We start from the raw sequence: 16,496 nt of genomic DNA on the forward strand, positions 1-16,496 counted from the left end.
AATCAGAGGAAAAGTCTCCTTGTAGAATTAATTTACTTGTGCTTCTTGTTTTCAAAAGGGAAATTGAGTATTTGTACCACTCAAACTGCTGCTGTTACTCCCAGCTCTAGCTCCAGTAGCGCTAGTATATAATCCCTCTAGTAGTGGAGGGACGAGAAGGTCCTGTGACGTGAGGAACTTTGATTTGTCACAGTGAGTCTACAAATTCTCCTTAGTATCTCCAATTCTACTGAAGGATTGCTAAAGTTTAGGTTTCTGTTGGCTGCTTGAAACTCCAGAGTATTCTGTTTAAATATGTAGAAAACAACCGCTAACAGCTTATTTTCACTATACAAACTGGGAGGCATAGGAGAAAGTGACCTAAGATACCACTGCTGTTGCAAGTCTGTCATAAAGCTTTAAGGGCCAGACAATGTGTATTTCTGACTTCGTACAGTGCCGCTTTGAGTGATGAAAATATACAGAGATAGCACTGATGAACCTGTGATCTGAAATTTCACAGTACAGTTCTGAATACGAAGCGCCAAAACACTGGTATTGCTTAGGAATGTATAAGAGTAAATAAAGCGAGCAATTAAAGTTCTGAAAAGACATACTGAGATGTTAAAGCAATTCCAAGAAGCAATTTTTCCTTTCGAGCTTAACTCAGTTTATTCAAAATAGATGAAGTAGTTTTGCAGGTTCAAGCCTGCAAAAAGTCAGACTTCCTATGTGGTATGTTGTGCCTATGAATAGGTCAATAACTTAGTCATGTTTTCCTGTTGAAATATAGACCAGAAGTTAAGAAAGTTTACCTAATATACTATTAGTTAAAAATAATCCCCTATGAACCTCTTTCCAAACACGTTGATTAGAATACAGGGTTATTTTTTAACTTGTAACTAAGCTTCAAACTCCTTACAAAATAATTTAACATTCCATACTTACCTAAAAATTAAATAACCCAGAGCCCTTGTGCATAAAAAGACCTACAAACCTGCACCGAGACTGAGATTTGCTAAGCACCAAGTTACAGATGAACAAGACGCACTCAAGCATTCACAAGAAAATTTCTTTATACAAGGTATTACAACTCCGTGGGATTATTGGGGGTGTTTATTTCATCTTGACTGCTTTCATCAGTGCTTTCACTGCTTTCAGTGGCATCATCTGGATTACTCATGTTGTCCTCCTCAGAGTCTTCCTTGCTTTGTGCTAGACTGGAAACATTTTTCAAAATTTTAAGAGCAGAATAACTCATAGTAAGTAGAACTAGTATATAGATTAAATTTCATTACCCTGAGGAATTGACTGGTCTGTTGGGATTAGAAAATTCTTTTTCTAAGTCAACGTCAAATGGATCTGGAAAAAGAAGGAAAAACTGCAGAAGGTGAAAAAAGCATTTTCTTACAGTGTAAGCCCCTGGCCTAGTTCACAGGGCTTAATCACCCTGAAAGGAAAATGCTAATTAGGATAATCTCTTCATACGTTCTTGATTATTTGCCTTTCTTTGTGCCTTCTTGAATGAGACCAAGCACTCACCTGTGAATACAGCATGAAATACTGGGATAACAATAAATTACTGGAAGAGTTTGGGAATAAACTACTTGTACTTATGAATTATTTTGATTATGGGTCTCATTTTAAACATCTTTATTGAGGACTGTATGTCTGTAACTAACTTGCTGTCTGACTGTATGCCTATATTTCTCTTACAGTTCATTCTCAATTCCTAGTCTTTTTACTCATAATCTGCTTTTAACATCTGTATATAAAACAAGGAAGCATCGTATTTTGCTCCCAAGTTTTCCAGTTTGGTTAGTTGAATAGGGGTAAACTGCTTCACAGTTCAGCCGTGAATACACTACTCTCCGCGTTAAATTGCGTCAGTCATTTTCACCTATTTTGCTTGGGGGAAAAAAGGTCAAACAGGCACACTTAGCACAGGATAAAAACAGAACAGCACATATCAGCAAAGCACTTACCTCCCACCTTGCTAATTATTTTCATGAGATTTAAGGAAAAGACTGTGAAGAAACTAGTAAGAAAAAGGGTATGTGTAGTGTTTCTGTGTTTTTCTCTTACCTACTTCTTCGCCTTTTTTTTCTTGGACACAGGCTAGAAAGTCCTTCTCAATGCTTAGCACATCATCCTGGCAATGACAGGCTGCGTATTTTTCCAAGAGATTTTTGTTCAGGTCAATAAATGTCTTACCCCATTTAAATTTTCTTAGAAGAATGGTGGCTAGATCTGGGAATCCTGAAACAAAATAAATTATCAGTTTTCTTCTTTAGTGTGAGATTTCACTCAGCTTACATGTTTCTAGTTCAGTATGTGCATACATGTCAATTCAATAGAAAGAGGTTTGCCAGTGTTTCATTCAGTGTAAGAGGATTAAAACTTTTGAAAAGACTGCAAATATTTTCAAATTTCAGTTTAACTTGAAACATGGAACTGAATCCAAGAACAGTTCATAGCCTTTTAGCGAGTGTTACATAAAAATAATTTGTATGGGTAATGAACGATTCAAGCTCTAGAGCCCACAGCCCCTTAGTACAAGACCAGTTGTACATACCGTATTTTCACAAGATAAGATTTGTCTGCAGTATGGTAGAGCATTTCTCTTACCAAAGTTCTGTGTCTGCAGACCATTACAAGAGGGGGGGCAGTTTCTTTTGTTCTTACCCAGACCTTGCCCTATAAGCCCGGCAAAGGTGCCTAAGGATTGATTCATGCTCTGTCTTCTAACATTAAGCACCATCCAGACAGAATGAGAATTATCAGTTTGTGTCCTGTTCCGTAGCTAACATGAATACTCCACAGCTACCTCAGTGCCACTGAAACACATACTTGGAAGAAAGCTAGACAATCTGATCCCAAAGTCAAGAAAGTGATGACCTGTGTGACAGCATGTATTTTCTCGTAAACCATCTCTTCTGATTTATTAAGGATGTAGGAATTGCTAGCAACATACTTCACATCAGACAAATTGAACCTACCGACAATGCAAAATGCTGCAGCAAAAGCTTCCACACAGGACAGCTTGCACGGCCGACCATAGTTAACAGGATTTGCAGCCACTAAGTAAGGCAGCAATCGCAGATGACTCCCCCTCATTCTCTTAAAGGGAGTTTCTTCTAATTTGGCCCATGAGCAATCTATGACTGCAATCCCACTCTGAGCAATGACACGCCTGAAAAAAAGAAAGTCACTGTATTTGAAAAATTGTCACCATTATACTGATGAAGTGAGAATTCCAATTGCCACTTTATACTAGCAACCAACTTGCATGCAACCCCTGTTTCTCAATCAAAACCCACAGGCTTTACAAGAGCCTATACTAGCGATGTAATAAGAAAGAATAATAGCGTGGTTTTCCTCCAAATATGCAAATGGCAAAAAAGGTTTATCCGTATATTACAAAATGAAAAGTGAATAATGCTAGGTTTAAAAATGTGACAGAGAAGTGTGATTAATAGTAACATTCAATCAAACCTTAAAATACATAAAAGTTCCGATTTAGGTTCTCAGCTATCCTATCTCCGCTTCTAGAAACAAATCTTTTCTCTGAGTAAGTATATCTTCGTAAAAATTCTGCAGGCACATTTGAAGAAAATTCTCATTTCCCGAAAAAAAGTTTTCCGGTCAATACATTGTGTTGTCTAACCGAAGAAATTAAATATGGCATGATAAAAGACACAGTAGCTACAGGCCCATGTTCTGAAGAAATTAACCTACAATACGTGCACCTTGATTTCTCAGTGAGATCTACAGATGATTTTCTCATCTGATACCAGCTGTGTAAAAATGTTAAGCTGATTTAATAAAACAGCTGTTTCTCGTGTTCATGCATCAGAGTAATGTACTAAGAAGGTCAATTTTATTCCGTGTGAGTTTTGGCCATGAGGCAGTGGTTCAAATGCTCTCCCTAATACAGCATGAACCAAACGCTCTCCCTCACAGTCGGCGCCTCCCCGCCTTCTCCCGCCGCCCCGGTTTTGCCAACAGGCGCCGGGGCCCCACCTGTCAGCGGGAGAGACGTACTCCGTGGCCAGCGGACTCAGGACGACGCCCGGGAATCTCTGGCGGAGGCGCAGTGTTCGCAGCAACCCCTTCCGCGCTAGTTTTCTCCCGGTGCATTTCTTGGGATCGCAGTGTCCGAGCTCCCACATGGCAAGGGGGCAGGGGAATCTGGCCTCCCGAGCGTCCCCATCCGCGGCCCTCTCGCCCTCCAGGCAAGCTGAAAACAGCAGGTGTACATCAATGCCCAGCGGCTACGCGGCGCTGCCCGGCAGAACCCGCCTGTCCTTGCCCGCGTCCCGTGGCGCCTCACGCACCTCTCAGCGCGGCCTCCGCTTCCGCCGCGAAAGTCTCGAGGCTGCGAACCCCGCGCCGGCCCCCGCGCCGACCGCGTTCCATGGCCGCGCTCGGCGGAGACTCCGCCCCGCGGTGTCGCGCGCTTCCGCTTCCTGCGGAACAGGCGATGGCGGCCCGGCTGCTGCTGGCGGCGCTGAGCGCGGCGTTGGGTAGGTGCGGGGGCCGCGGTGGGGATGGGCGCGCCAGCGGCTTGGTCCATCCGCCGCGCCCAACTGCTCACTCCTAATAGGTCTCTTCGCCTCGGCGGGGAAGATGAAGATCGTGGAGGAGCCGAATACGTTCGGGTACGTGGTCGCCTGCTCGCCGTGTCTTCCCGCGATCCGCCCGCCCTCGGCGGGTTCGGGTCTCTGTGCCGTTGTGCCCGCTCCAGCCCGTTTCTCCCTCCGGGAATGGGGCGCCGAGCCGGGCCGCTGCCGCAGACCCCCCCGTTGGCCCGCGGGCAGCGGCTGTCGGTGTTGAAACACACAGGTAGGGGAGGATGTAGGCACGGCCAGATGCATAACTCAGCCTTAAACGTTTGACTTTCCTTCTTTTGAAAGGTTGAATAACCCATTCTTGCCTCAAACAAATAGGCTGCAGCCAAAGATGTCCCCGTCTGCAGTATCAGGTATATGCAACCGTTACTTTTTTTTTTTTTCCCCTCCAGTTTTCATCATTTAGCAGCACTCGTTTGCAGGGCAAATAGTCTATTTCTACTTTACACACACTGAACCAAATTTTGCGTGAGATTTTATAGGCATCCTGGAAAATAAGCACAGGCAAATATATTTCATTGTACTCCTGAAGGATTAAAACCTAGATTAACTTCAGTGGTGGTTCCAGGTGCCAGTGCTGTTAGTGCTGTTTTTTTGTGACAGAACTATCCATGTGTTTTATTCTGTGCTTTTCTAGCCTGTCACAGATTTTGATTTTATTCCACAGTAAATACTCTTTTCTTCTTGACACAGTCCTCAATGTCATTGAGATTGTCATATAAAAGTCATCCCATCATCTGGTAGTGCTTAATACCCAAAAATAGTTTAAAAAAAAGTCCTAAAAGTACTCTTGGAACCAGTCAGAGGGGCTCAGTTTCACACACAGCCTAGATGTTGCAACGTAAATACACCACTTATGTAAAATAAACAGGAATGTAAAAAATTCTAGGCCATCTATAGAGGGGAGCAGATAATCACTGAAGGCAAAGACTAAACAAAAGGGAGTGAATCTTGTCTCTCTGCTAAGCTTAGGCACAGACTTAAACCTTGTTCAGATTCAAGAAAGGCATTTTGGTATGACGACATTGAATGTGATTATGCTTAATGTTTTCTTTCATGTTTTATAAACTCATATCAAGTGTATAATGTGTATAACTGCATGTGAAACATGAAATATGGGATTAGCCATAAAATGAAGGATGGAAAGATGCCAAATGTAGCAGGAAAAAAGGACAGCACACCAGAAATCCCTTTTTCTATGTTGTAGGATCTTACACGTAGCCAAAAATTGGAAGTGTATATGGAGCGCAAACCTAGGGCATGGAACCTTGCCTTGCACAAGTACTTCTTTAGCATGAAAACCGTACTTGTTCTTTTCTTCTACAAAACAGTTGTCGTAATAGTTCTGGTAATTTCTACAGCATCTGCCCTGGAAAGGGAGACATGAATTTCATGCATTTCTCACATTTGCTTCTTTTCATCTGCGGGGAGAGCATCCTAATCACCGGGGCACAGATTTCACGTAGTAGAGGAGCAAACCCTTTGGCCTAGCCCATCTCTAGAATGAAATGCAAGATCATACAGTCAGAAGAATACTTGGGAAAGAGAACCTGCCTGTATCCCAGTGGTTAAAGCATTATGGAGGGCATGATTCTGATAGTCTGGCCTTTGTAGGATTGCTTGTCTAGATACCTGGAAAAAGTACCCTCACAATCCTGACACTGGGGAATTAGAATCCAGGATGGGGTTTTACTTTATATGCTTTGTAATCTCCTTTCTTCTTTCCTCATAAATACTTAGTAATTCCAAGGAAAATTTCCTTACACAAGAGATACTGAAATACTCTTCTAGCGTTCAGAACTTTTCACCTTCTTTTTAATGAAAAGTTACCTATCTTGGATTCCTTTAACAGCAAGTCTTGTAATCAATAATACAAGAATAGAATTGCAACTGCTGACCTGTCTGACGGCAAAAAGTTTATCTTGTTAAATATTACCTGGATCAGACCGTGAAGGCGAACAGTGAAAAGGATTATCCAGTTAGAGAATCCCAGTGAACCTTAACTATGCAGCACTGTCAATATTTTGAACAAGTGGGCTTTACTAGTATAAACTTGCAGAGTTTGGATGAATTTGGAGACAGCTGCCAAACAAGAGTTTCAGTGATTTCAGTGTTAGATTGTGGCAGGATCTGCACTGATGATTCCTATTATGGACCCGGCCTCCAAATGTTTTTACACAGGCCTCTCATTTTTGTTGTCGAAAGAGGCTTATCTATCTCTCTGGGTTGTGAGAATGAAAAACGTTAAAGAACATGACGCAAACCAGTATAGTGCTAGTGAGAACTTAGAGTAATTCTTATGGAAGATAAAAATTTCCTTATGTACAGCATGAAACTAAATTTGTCACATACTCCTTGCACTTTTGTCACCACAGTAGCTTGCTTAAATTTAACCAAAACATTATTTTTCCTTTATGTCATGTTGTGATGTTTTTAGGCCCTGCACATCTCTTTAGGCTTGCTGGCAAGTGTTTCAGTTTTATGGAATCCACGTGAGTAATGGATTTGGATATTTGTTTATATACTTAATAGGAATTAAATAGATTTTTTTTTATTCCTGTCTGAAACCTTTCTTATTTTCTGTTTCTTTTCTCTCATTTTAAGGTACAAGTATGAGTTCTGTCCATTCCATAATGTCACTCAGCATGAGCAGACTTTTCGATGGAATGCCTATAGTGGGATTTTAGGGTGAGGCATTTAGACCATTTACGTTTTAGCTATGGTGTCAGCAGGCCATTTCATAGATTGCAAAAAGGAGACAGTTTTAAAAATAAGATTCTTCCATCGGTCAGCTTATGTCATGTTAGTTCCCAAGGCGTTATACGTAAAAATATTCTGTCTTGAAAAATTCAGATTCTTTTTTTGTTGATTAATACTAACCTCGTCTTTTAGCTGGAGACTGATTAATAACGAATGACAACTGCAAGTATGATATGTTCACGTGAGAAATTCAATAGTGTCTAAATACAGCTTATATTAGCACAGATTTCATGTCCAGTAACTATTTGCAGCTTTAGTTAAATACAAAAATTACAAAATGAAAAGAGTGCTTCATGCCTAATGGTTGTTAAACATAATGTACACCCCAAAAAAAGTATCCCAAAGTAGTTAAAGACCCTGGATCATAATACTGCCAAATCATAATACCTAAAATCAATCTAAGTATAAATCAGACCATTGCTTTTCTATATATTTTGTATATAGATGCCTCGTTTTTTTCCTATGTGCAAAATGGTAAGCCAGTATGTGAGGAAACTGGTACATCACCATGCTGAGGGTATCATTTGCTTTAGGACTAGCAGAAGTAGACAGCTACCAGTAGTTTCTGTAGATGCTTCCACCAGCACTAAAAATCCTGCAATCAAACTGAGTTGCATATGGTACTTAGCCTCATGGAATTTGTTGTGGGATTGATCTATAAACTGTTGTCTATAAACGTTACTGGACTTAAACACAGATTTCTAAATGCAAATAGTTTGCAAACTGAAATTTTATCCAAAACTCTGCTCTCAAAAAGTGCTATTGAAGTGTCCTATATGGCATCCTGGATAACAAACTACACTGCTTCCAAGGAGTTGGCTATAGGAAATGGAAATACTAAGACAACAAAAATGAAGTACATACACTTAAATTGAACATGGTATTAAGGGTATTGTTGGTCTTCTTCCTGAGGGTTCACATTTTTCTGCCCAGTAACTTAAAACAAAATAGTGTCCTCTTTTTTTCAGAATCTGGCATGAATGGGAAATTGACAACAACACATTTATTGGAATGTGGATGAGGGAAGGAGACTCCTGTGAAACCAAGAGCAGACAGACAAAGGTATAATAGCGGTAGACTATGCTAATTCAGACAGCATGACTCTGCATACACTTGGGAGACTACAAACTGAAACATTCCTACCCTGAAGAAGTCATCATTTAAGCTGTGATAGAAAACAGAAAGATGAATTCCTGCACAAACTGTGTGAATGACTGGAGGAGGAAAGCTAGAATCAGGATAAAATTTAGAAGACATTTACTTAGGTTTTCTTGTCGGTTACTTGCAACTCTTTTTCCTTGATAGAGTGGTATAATTACTACTGTAGAAATACAATACAGTGCTTTGTAATTAGTGTCAGGCAAAATAAAGAAAAAGAGCTCTTTGTTGAAATCAAGATGCCAGCCTATTAAAAACATCCAGGAAAAAGGAGGGAAATTAATTAGGCAGGTAACAATAGCATCCTGAGAAGCTAAGCATGGTGTTAGAGCAAGCACTAGGGGCATTTCAGGCAGGACTTTGAAGTGATGGAGCATGTCTGGAGAAGGGCACTGGAGCTGTGGAAGGGTCTGGAGCACAAGCCTAATGAGTAGCGCCTGTCAACCAGCATCCCCAGGTCTTTTTCCACCAGGCAGCTTTCCAGCTATTCTTGCCCAAGCTTGGAGCAGTGCATGGGGTTGTCATGAGCCAGGCGCAGTGCTTTGCCTTGTTGAATCTCTTGTGATTAGCTGCCAACTTGGCTGCCATATCCTGGCCAAGGTGAAAACGTTATGCTCTAATGGAGGTGCCTGCTTAACATCTTTATTTCCCATAGAAGCTGCAGAAAGAAATTATATTCCTGTATGATCTTTGGTATTGTAATTTAAATCTTTCACTGGTATTTCATTTTGAAGACAGAAAATATGGGTGCTGCAAATCTAAAGGTGAAAACAACTCTCTGCAGTCTGGATGTGTCTTGTATTCTTAAGTTAGCACATTGGTCAGAAATAAAATTTAAGAAAACCGTGCTTATGTTAGATGAGATTCTAAAGGGTGTCCTATTCACCATCCTTTTTACTGTCATTATTGCTGGAAATAGGGTGCTTAGTAGTCCAAGGAACAGTGGTTGGTGGGGAGAATAATTTCCCATTAGAGAAAACAATTTTCACATTTGATAAAATAAATGGACAGTGTCCTTGTTACGATGTTTTTTCTGTCGGGAGAAAAAAAAAAAGGCGCTGGAAGCTTCGACATGACAGTGTGTCGAGCAATGCATCTACTGGCATTGGAACACAGCAGATTGAACATCAGTGATGGTGTTGTTTCACGTAGACTTTTTTTGCTCATCTTTGTTTTTACTGATGTTTAGGTTCATCTTGTTTGTGGAAAGAGCAATAAATTGGCTTATGTGTCTGAGCCAAGTACTTGCGTTTACTCTCTGACATTTGAGACTCCTCTTGTGTGCCATCCCCACTCACTTTTAGGTAAGATTTAAAAAATACTTTGTGGAACAGCTGGCATATTACGCTATCCTCAGAATGTCCATTTCTAGGTTGAGTTAGTACCTTAATATAAATTGGTATGAAATGTTAACATATAATATGAAGTGTTTTTTAAATCCCAGTCAATATAGCACACAGGTATTTCTCAAATAAATTGTCACTGCTAGTGTAGACCCAGTGAATGTTTTTTGGCTTTTTTTTTCTTTTCTCAAACGGTAGGAATAAGCCCTGTCGTATCTGCCCATTTACTTACATTACAAAAAAGCTCAGTTGGAGTTACACTAAGCAAAGGAATACGAGGCCTTGTATCTCGAAACAAGAAAAATTTCTAGTCGTTCTCCAGACACTTCAAATGCGTGAAGCACAACCTAAGTGTAAGGCAAGCTCTTGAAAGCAGTAGAGACTGTGTACTGTGTAGAAACACTGAGTTCTTACAACAGATATTCTTGCATGATACTAGAGGAGGAATTAACTAAGGCAGGACAGTGCTCTTGATGTTTATATGGTTTTACTTACATTTTTCAGTTTATCCAACTCTGACTGAAGCACTGCAAAGGAAGTGGGATGAAGCAGAGCAGCTTCTGTACGATGGACTAATAACTGATCAGGTTTATTAATTTTTTCCAACTCTATTTGATAAAAACGTTACTGTCAAATAGCCAAACTTGGCTTCTGTAGTTTCTCCTTTCGGAGTAGGTGCATTTATTCTGCAGTTGGCAAATAGTAATTTTCATGTTCTGTAACTACTATATGAACTGGTAATGAAGCTTGAGGACTTGGAATGGCAAGTACAAATTGCAAGCAGAGATAAGAGTTGAATAGATTGATCTATCACCTTTTGGAAACTTTCTTTTTTAGGGTTACAAAAAAATTCTGAAAGAGATTTTTGAGGAAGCAGGACTTCTAAAAGCAACAGAAGAAAATGAAGTTGAAAAACATAGTAAGAAAATAACTCTGGAATTTGAAACAGTGGAAAAATGCAGTAAGGTATAGAGCATAATATTTACAATGTGGAATTGCCACCTTTTTAATGTATGACAATATCAGTGGGATAGCATTATGTAAACTCCCTTGGTATTCAGCTGAATCTCTTCATGGGGTTATCTTTTCTGGTTTCCATATGTAACAGCCTGCATATAGTGTGATTCAGTATTTTTATTATAGCCCCCTAAGTCAAAAACAAACCAGCAAAAATGAATGCTCAGTAAGAAGATGGGGGTTATGAAGGAATTAGTGTATGTGCTTGGGTTATGTACCTTGTAGGTACTCCTGGGGAATATCAATTGGGAGACAGGATGGAATTACTAGTGAAGATAAATGTGTAAGCAACCTCAAGAATGTTGACACTTCTCTTTCTGGATAATTACCCTCACTTGTGTAAGAATATATTGGCTGTTGCACAAGCAATAGGCAGAATGGCTGTATTTATTTTTGAATGACTCTTGTGTATGTCAACAGTTCTTCTGCAACAGAACTGGAATGGAGAAAATAGAGGTAGAAGGTGTGCTCGGCCTAAAAGAGTGCAACCTGACTGTCAGAAAAAGAGCATGGAAAGGAGTTCATTCATTATAATGCAGAGTAGCAGTTGCTATTGTCTTTTTATTTGAAAAATGTAGCAAAGACAAAACACCATGTAGTAATTCATGAATATAACCAAATAAAACCATGGCTAAGCTGAATATACTTTAATATAAAGATCACCATTTTGATCTCATAGGAGCTGGAACAGTTATGTGATTTTTTTTTTTTCCACTCATTAACAATACAGTATTTAATAATTTCTACTTTTTCTGGCTTCATCATAGCTTAATTGACATAAATTGGCTGGTTTGGTAATCAAAGAATCTTAAATACTTATTCTTTTGCTCTAGCTTTATTTATGTAAACACCAAAACACACACACAAAAAAAAAAATAGGGGCTTCTCTGAGATTTCAGGTATGTGCTTTGAGTCTCAAAAGAACTCAGCAATCCCTGTCTGTTAGTTAACAGAAATTGCTGAGAAGCAAGAACATGAAGTTGCTAGGTCAAGAGTTGAGAAGCTGACAAATATCCAGACTGCAGAATTATGATAATTATAAAATAAGGGTAGTCCTTTAGATTTTGTCCTACGATAAAATGCTAGTTGCAGGACAGATTTGAAATAGTTCCAGAAAACATTTCTAAATCTTACTCTTGGACTTGAAAAAAGCCGGCTCCTCTTTTGGCAACTCAGACATGTATCTTTTTCTAAAATTTGCGCTGTGTTCTTGGAACAAGCATTTTAAGATCCTTAAAGTCAAAAGGTGTAACAGCTGTGCACGGAGGCATTTTTTTCTTAAAAGGTTCCAATTCAGGTACGTATTTGAAAAGTGGGAGAACTATTTTTAATGTGTTTTCTTTCTTAGGAATACAAGCAACTTTTTGAAGAAATAAAGAAACTTAGAGTTTTATTAGGTCAGCATGGTATTGCATACCAAGGAAATTCTGGTGAGATTTTTTGGTATCGTTCTTTTCCATTGTTGTCAGCTCAGAATGTTAATACCCCAATGTTGTTTTCAATTACAGCAACAGTTAAATAATCTGGCATAAAATATGACAGTAAAATTTAGTAGACAAAGTTTTAAATAAGTACTTAGGTTTTGATTCCTATGCACAAGGACTTACTTTGTCCTCAAAAAATGTGTTGATGACTTGAAATTCTAGCTTTATAGAAAAATTTTGACGGCTGTTGTAACTGAAGCTTGTCTACAGTCCTTAAGGTGCCAACATAAAAGGAAATCTATATCACATCATTAATAGCACAAATGTGTCTTTTAAGTAACTCCACTTTCTATATTTTAACCACGAGGCCTGATTTCTTTCGTAACACTTGAAGTTTTATCTATATCTTTTTGGATTAGTTTTTCCCCTTTTTGAAGCTGCCTGGTTTTTTTCCCCTCTCTTTGATTTCTGTTAGGTAAGTACCGTATCACATGCAGTTTTTAGAAGGAAAGACTGGTGCTGCCCATGAAGGGGCACGGCTTATCTGGATTAATTCCAGACAAGTTGTTTCTTTTTTTTCTTTTTCTTTTTCTTTTTTTTTTTTTTTTTAGGGGTTTGTAGGTTGGTTTTCTGTTTGTTTGTTTGTTTTTCCTGCATTCCTTCCAGACCATCAAGCCCTTTATTACATGAACTATTTGTCAAAGGAGAATTTAATGTCCGGGCATAAGTGTATAGTCATAAATACATATATCTTTTATTTTACAGGTTGTATGTTCAGAATTGGCATTTCAACAAATGAAAAAAGAACCTTTGACCTAATTAAATTAGCTTAAAAGTAGTGACACAGTTAATGTTTTCTTTTTGATTTGAAAAATTTTTCTAGGAAAAAACATCATATAAAAATTTTGTAGAACATGTCTGCACATTTAAACTATTAACAATGTAATTTGCACAGTATTTTTGCCTGTTTGGTTGTTTTTCCATTATTGCATAGTTCTTTTAATTATTGCACATTAGCAGTGTATAATCAAAAGCAGAATTCAGTTTACTCTAGATGATTTATTTCAAAATTATTTAGTGAATTCTGTGACAAAAATGTTTTGCTATTTAAAAGCCAAAATAACTGTTGTCTTATTAAAAAACTAAATTTTACAGCTGGAAATACCGGTATTGAGTATGTAAGTCACCAACTGGCATCTGCATCGATGGCATCAGTTCTTAATGGGTCAAAGGATGATAAGCACCTGCATGGCAATACAAGAATTTGGAATTACACTGTATGAAGAAACTTGGGTGGTACAGAATATAAATTAAACTCAGCATGTATTATGCAAAAAAGATGATTTACCTTCTTGTGAGTATTCTTGACTTTTTGAATTTCTGCCCTAAAACAGTGCAGTGGAGTGAGGGCACACCATTATGAGAATAGCATTTGTAACACTGATTTGCTAAGACCAGTACTTGGCACAAATTTACAGATTCTGTGTGTCTAGTCCCAGCTTTTGCTATTTTCATTGATCAAGTGTAGTAGAAGTTGGAGTAAATACAAGCCAGCTCAAGACTAGTGCTGAAAGATGTTGTAATAAAGGTCCTAAATACAATGCTAGGGACATATTATTTCATCTATATGCTAAAAAGTTTTCTGGGCACAGTTTAGCAGAAAAATAAACGTTTTCTGCCACAGCAGTGCAGAGCACAGCAGTCCACCCACTCGCGTTCAAAGGCTGATGCCGTCTTTGGTTGTCAGGTTAAAAGAAGTTGGTCAGAATCCAACAGAAAGGTACAGTGAAATGTAACTGAATTGTTACAGAAGCATGAAGGTGTGTTGAGGGAATACCTGGCAATTCTTTGTGCGTAATACGGAATAAAATGGACTCGTCCTACACAAACTGTGGAAGCATCACTGTAGCAGTCGCTGAACGCCACGCACGCCTTCTGTGGTCACCGTGCCACGTCCTGTTGTGCGGTTCGCGACCCCCCTAGCCCAGGGCGCTTTCGGCCTTGCCCTCACGGCGGCAGCCGCGTCGAGCCGCGGCCCAGGCCGCGGGAGCCCTCGCACTTCCGCTCCCGCTCGCGGAAGGCGCGGGATGATTGGGGCGCTGCGGCGCTGGCGGTGAGGAGAGGGCCGGGGAGCCGGGGCGCCGGACCGTGACCGCTGCCGGTACTGTCGGAACCTGGAGCGGGGACGGACCGTGACCGCTGCCGGTGAGGACGGGGGCCGGGACCCTACGTGAGCGCTTTGCGCCGCTCAAGCCTGTGTGTCTCCAGGGCGCGGCGAGCCCCATGTCTGCCCGGGCCTCGGCGGGACCCGGAGGATGCGGCGGGCGCGGATCTGGAGGGCGAGGGGCACATTCACTTCTTCAGCAGCAAGGCCAGTCCGCGGCTTTGGAGCGTTAGCCGGTCGATGGGGAGCAACCACAACAGGCCCTTGGTGAAGGTGCTGCCTCTTAGTGTGCTGGGCACGGGCCTGTTACTATGGTGTGTGTTCAGAGAAAAAACGGAGATCGACAAACGACTGGAAGCAGTTCTTTCCGGCGAGATTGTGGACTCAGATACAGCCCAAGAAAGCAATGCTCCCCATCAGTTTCTGAAAGAGAGCTGAGGACGGGAATGCGGCTGCCGTGAGGGAGCCGACAAAAGTTGATGGTATTCACCGAGTTAAAAGCTGTACTGACAGTGTAATGAAAAAATCCCGGTTTTCTAGCTTTTCGGCAGCTTTATCTTGCAACCTTGATTTCTTCATGCTGCTTTCTGTGCTGGTCTTGCCATAGTAATTTACATTGCTAGGAGAAAGTATAGTTTCTGGATTGCATCCCTGGTAAGGGATGAACAGGACGTATTGCAAATCAGCTTGAATTTGAATATTAGTTTTATACAACCCATCATTTTTCCATGGAACATTTTTCTTAGCGGATTGTTGTATTAAAAGATACTGAATGGGGGTATCTGTGAAATTGCTCCAAAAGGTGACTCTCATTTGACATTTTGGTGGTTATAGAATATGTTCATTTTATATTGAAGACAGCTGTAAAAGAATGATTCATTACTATGCAATTGTGTTCTGAATTTTTTCTTTTTGTGCATAATTCTGCTCATTAATGTAGAAATTACCTTCAAGGGTGCATGCTTTGTAAACTAGAACTTTCTAGATGTGGTTGATTTAGGGGGTCGATACTGGCAGGAGAGTATTTTGCCCAGCATCTAAATGTTTGGCTTGTGTTATGTTGGGGAGGTTTAAGTGAACAATACAGTACCTAGGCTTTTTGTAAAGATTCATAGATACTCAAGTTTGCACTCTCTGGAGACTTTGTTGGAGAAGAGGAATGTAAAATACTAACACGACTTAGTTCCCTTCAAAATTAGAGGCTTGTTTTTAAGTTTTCAAATGTAAAAGTGGAAAATTTGATTTATGCTATTAAAATCCCTAATTAAAACCCCAACACTGATGAAGATGATGGTAGCTATTAAGATAGGCTGAAACTATCAGGAGAAAACAGGGGTAGGTAGCATCACATTTGTGTAATACCACTGACTAGTCTGAACAACATGCACTACTGTGGCTTTTGATTTTGCCATAGAGGCCCTTAACCACATGATGCCACACCTGATTTGGTACTGTCACAAGGTTTAATCGTGGTATTCATCTTCTACTATAGTAGAATGTTGCAAGGAAGATGCCTGGGGGCATCCTGGTAAATGAGTGAAAGAGTGATCCTAGAATTTTTTTTTATATACATATGTATATTGAAGCTCAGGTGTAATGCCTGTTGCTTTTGGCTAGTTTTCTTGCACCGTATTCTATAAAAACAATGAGCTGCTTTAAGGAAATACAGAGCTGCACCTCTGCATGTGTTTATACCATTCATTCTGTGCCTTCTTTGGGGGTAAGGAGAAAAGGCTGAGGGGGACGGGGAGAGCCAGGCTGTGGTGGAGGAGCAGGTGAGGGGGAATTGAGGAGGGGTCATGCTGGGTGCCCTCCCCTAGATGGACCCAAAGCTGCCAGGAAATGCACAGGGAGTGCTGAGTGTAGAATACAAAAACCTGACAAGTTCTTTGTTTTTATAGGTATTGGCAAAGAATAGGAATTTATCTCTAAATTCCTTTGGAAAGAAATCCTCTCTGTCCCTTCTGTTGTACACAGGAATGTAGGAAACTGACTAGAGAGGGGTAGTAGTTTTGAAAAT

The 16,496-nt window shown here is 40.2% G+C and overlaps 2 protein-coding genes across 4 annotated transcripts; one reads left to right on the forward strand and one right to left on the reverse strand.

The window, feature by feature from the left end:
- Window positions 1–1,037: 1,037 nt before the first annotated feature.
- Window positions 1,038–4,424, reverse strand: TSR3 (TSR3 ribosome maturation factor). 2 transcript variants are annotated; one of them, XM_023937081.2, is made up of 6 exons: window positions 4,317–4,424; window positions 4,003–4,219; window positions 2,979–3,172; window positions 2,065–2,238; window positions 1,278–1,341; window positions 1,038–1,199 (listed from the first exon to the last, which is right to left on the reverse strand). In XM_023937081.2, exons 1-6 carry the CDS (start codon window positions 4,396–4,398, stop codon window positions 1,067–1,069), a joined length of 864 nt encoding a protein of 287 aa, XP_023792849.1. In that variant the 5' UTR covers window positions 4,399–4,424; the 3' UTR covers window positions 1,038–1,066. The 2 variants fall into 2 exon arrangements, with proteins under 2 accessions (XP_023792849.1, XP_086710207.1); XM_086854081.1 differs by having other exon boundaries at window positions 4,024–4,219; window positions 4,317–4,418.
- GNPTG (N-acetylglucosamine-1-phosphate transferase subunit gamma) lies at window positions 4,397–13,650 on the forward strand. 2 transcript variants are annotated; one of them, XM_023937080.2, is made up of 11 exons: window positions 4,397–4,505; window positions 4,586–4,640; window positions 4,896–4,963; window positions 7,048–7,102; window positions 7,215–7,298; window positions 8,339–8,432; window positions 9,718–9,832; window positions 10,376–10,458; window positions 10,709–10,837; window positions 12,237–12,318; window positions 13,468–13,650. In XM_023937080.2, the coding sequence occupies exons 1-11, from the start codon at window positions 4,397–4,399 to the stop codon at window positions 13,593–13,595; spliced, it is 1,002 nt and encodes a 333-aa protein (XP_023792848.2). In that variant the 3' UTR covers window positions 13,596–13,650. The 2 variants fall into 2 exon arrangements, with proteins under 2 accessions (XP_023792848.2, XP_086710206.1); XM_086854080.1 differs by lacking the exons at window positions 4,896–4,963; window positions 7,048–7,102.
- The last annotated feature ends 2,846 nt before the right edge of the window (window positions 13,651–16,496 follow it).

This window comes from Cyanistes caeruleus, chromosome 17 (assembly GCF_971803275.1).
Source record: "Cyanistes caeruleus chromosome 17, bCyaCae1.hap1.1, whole genome shotgun sequence".
Classification (NCBI taxonomy): Eukaryota; Metazoa; Chordata; class Aves; order Passeriformes; family Paridae; genus Cyanistes; species Cyanistes caeruleus.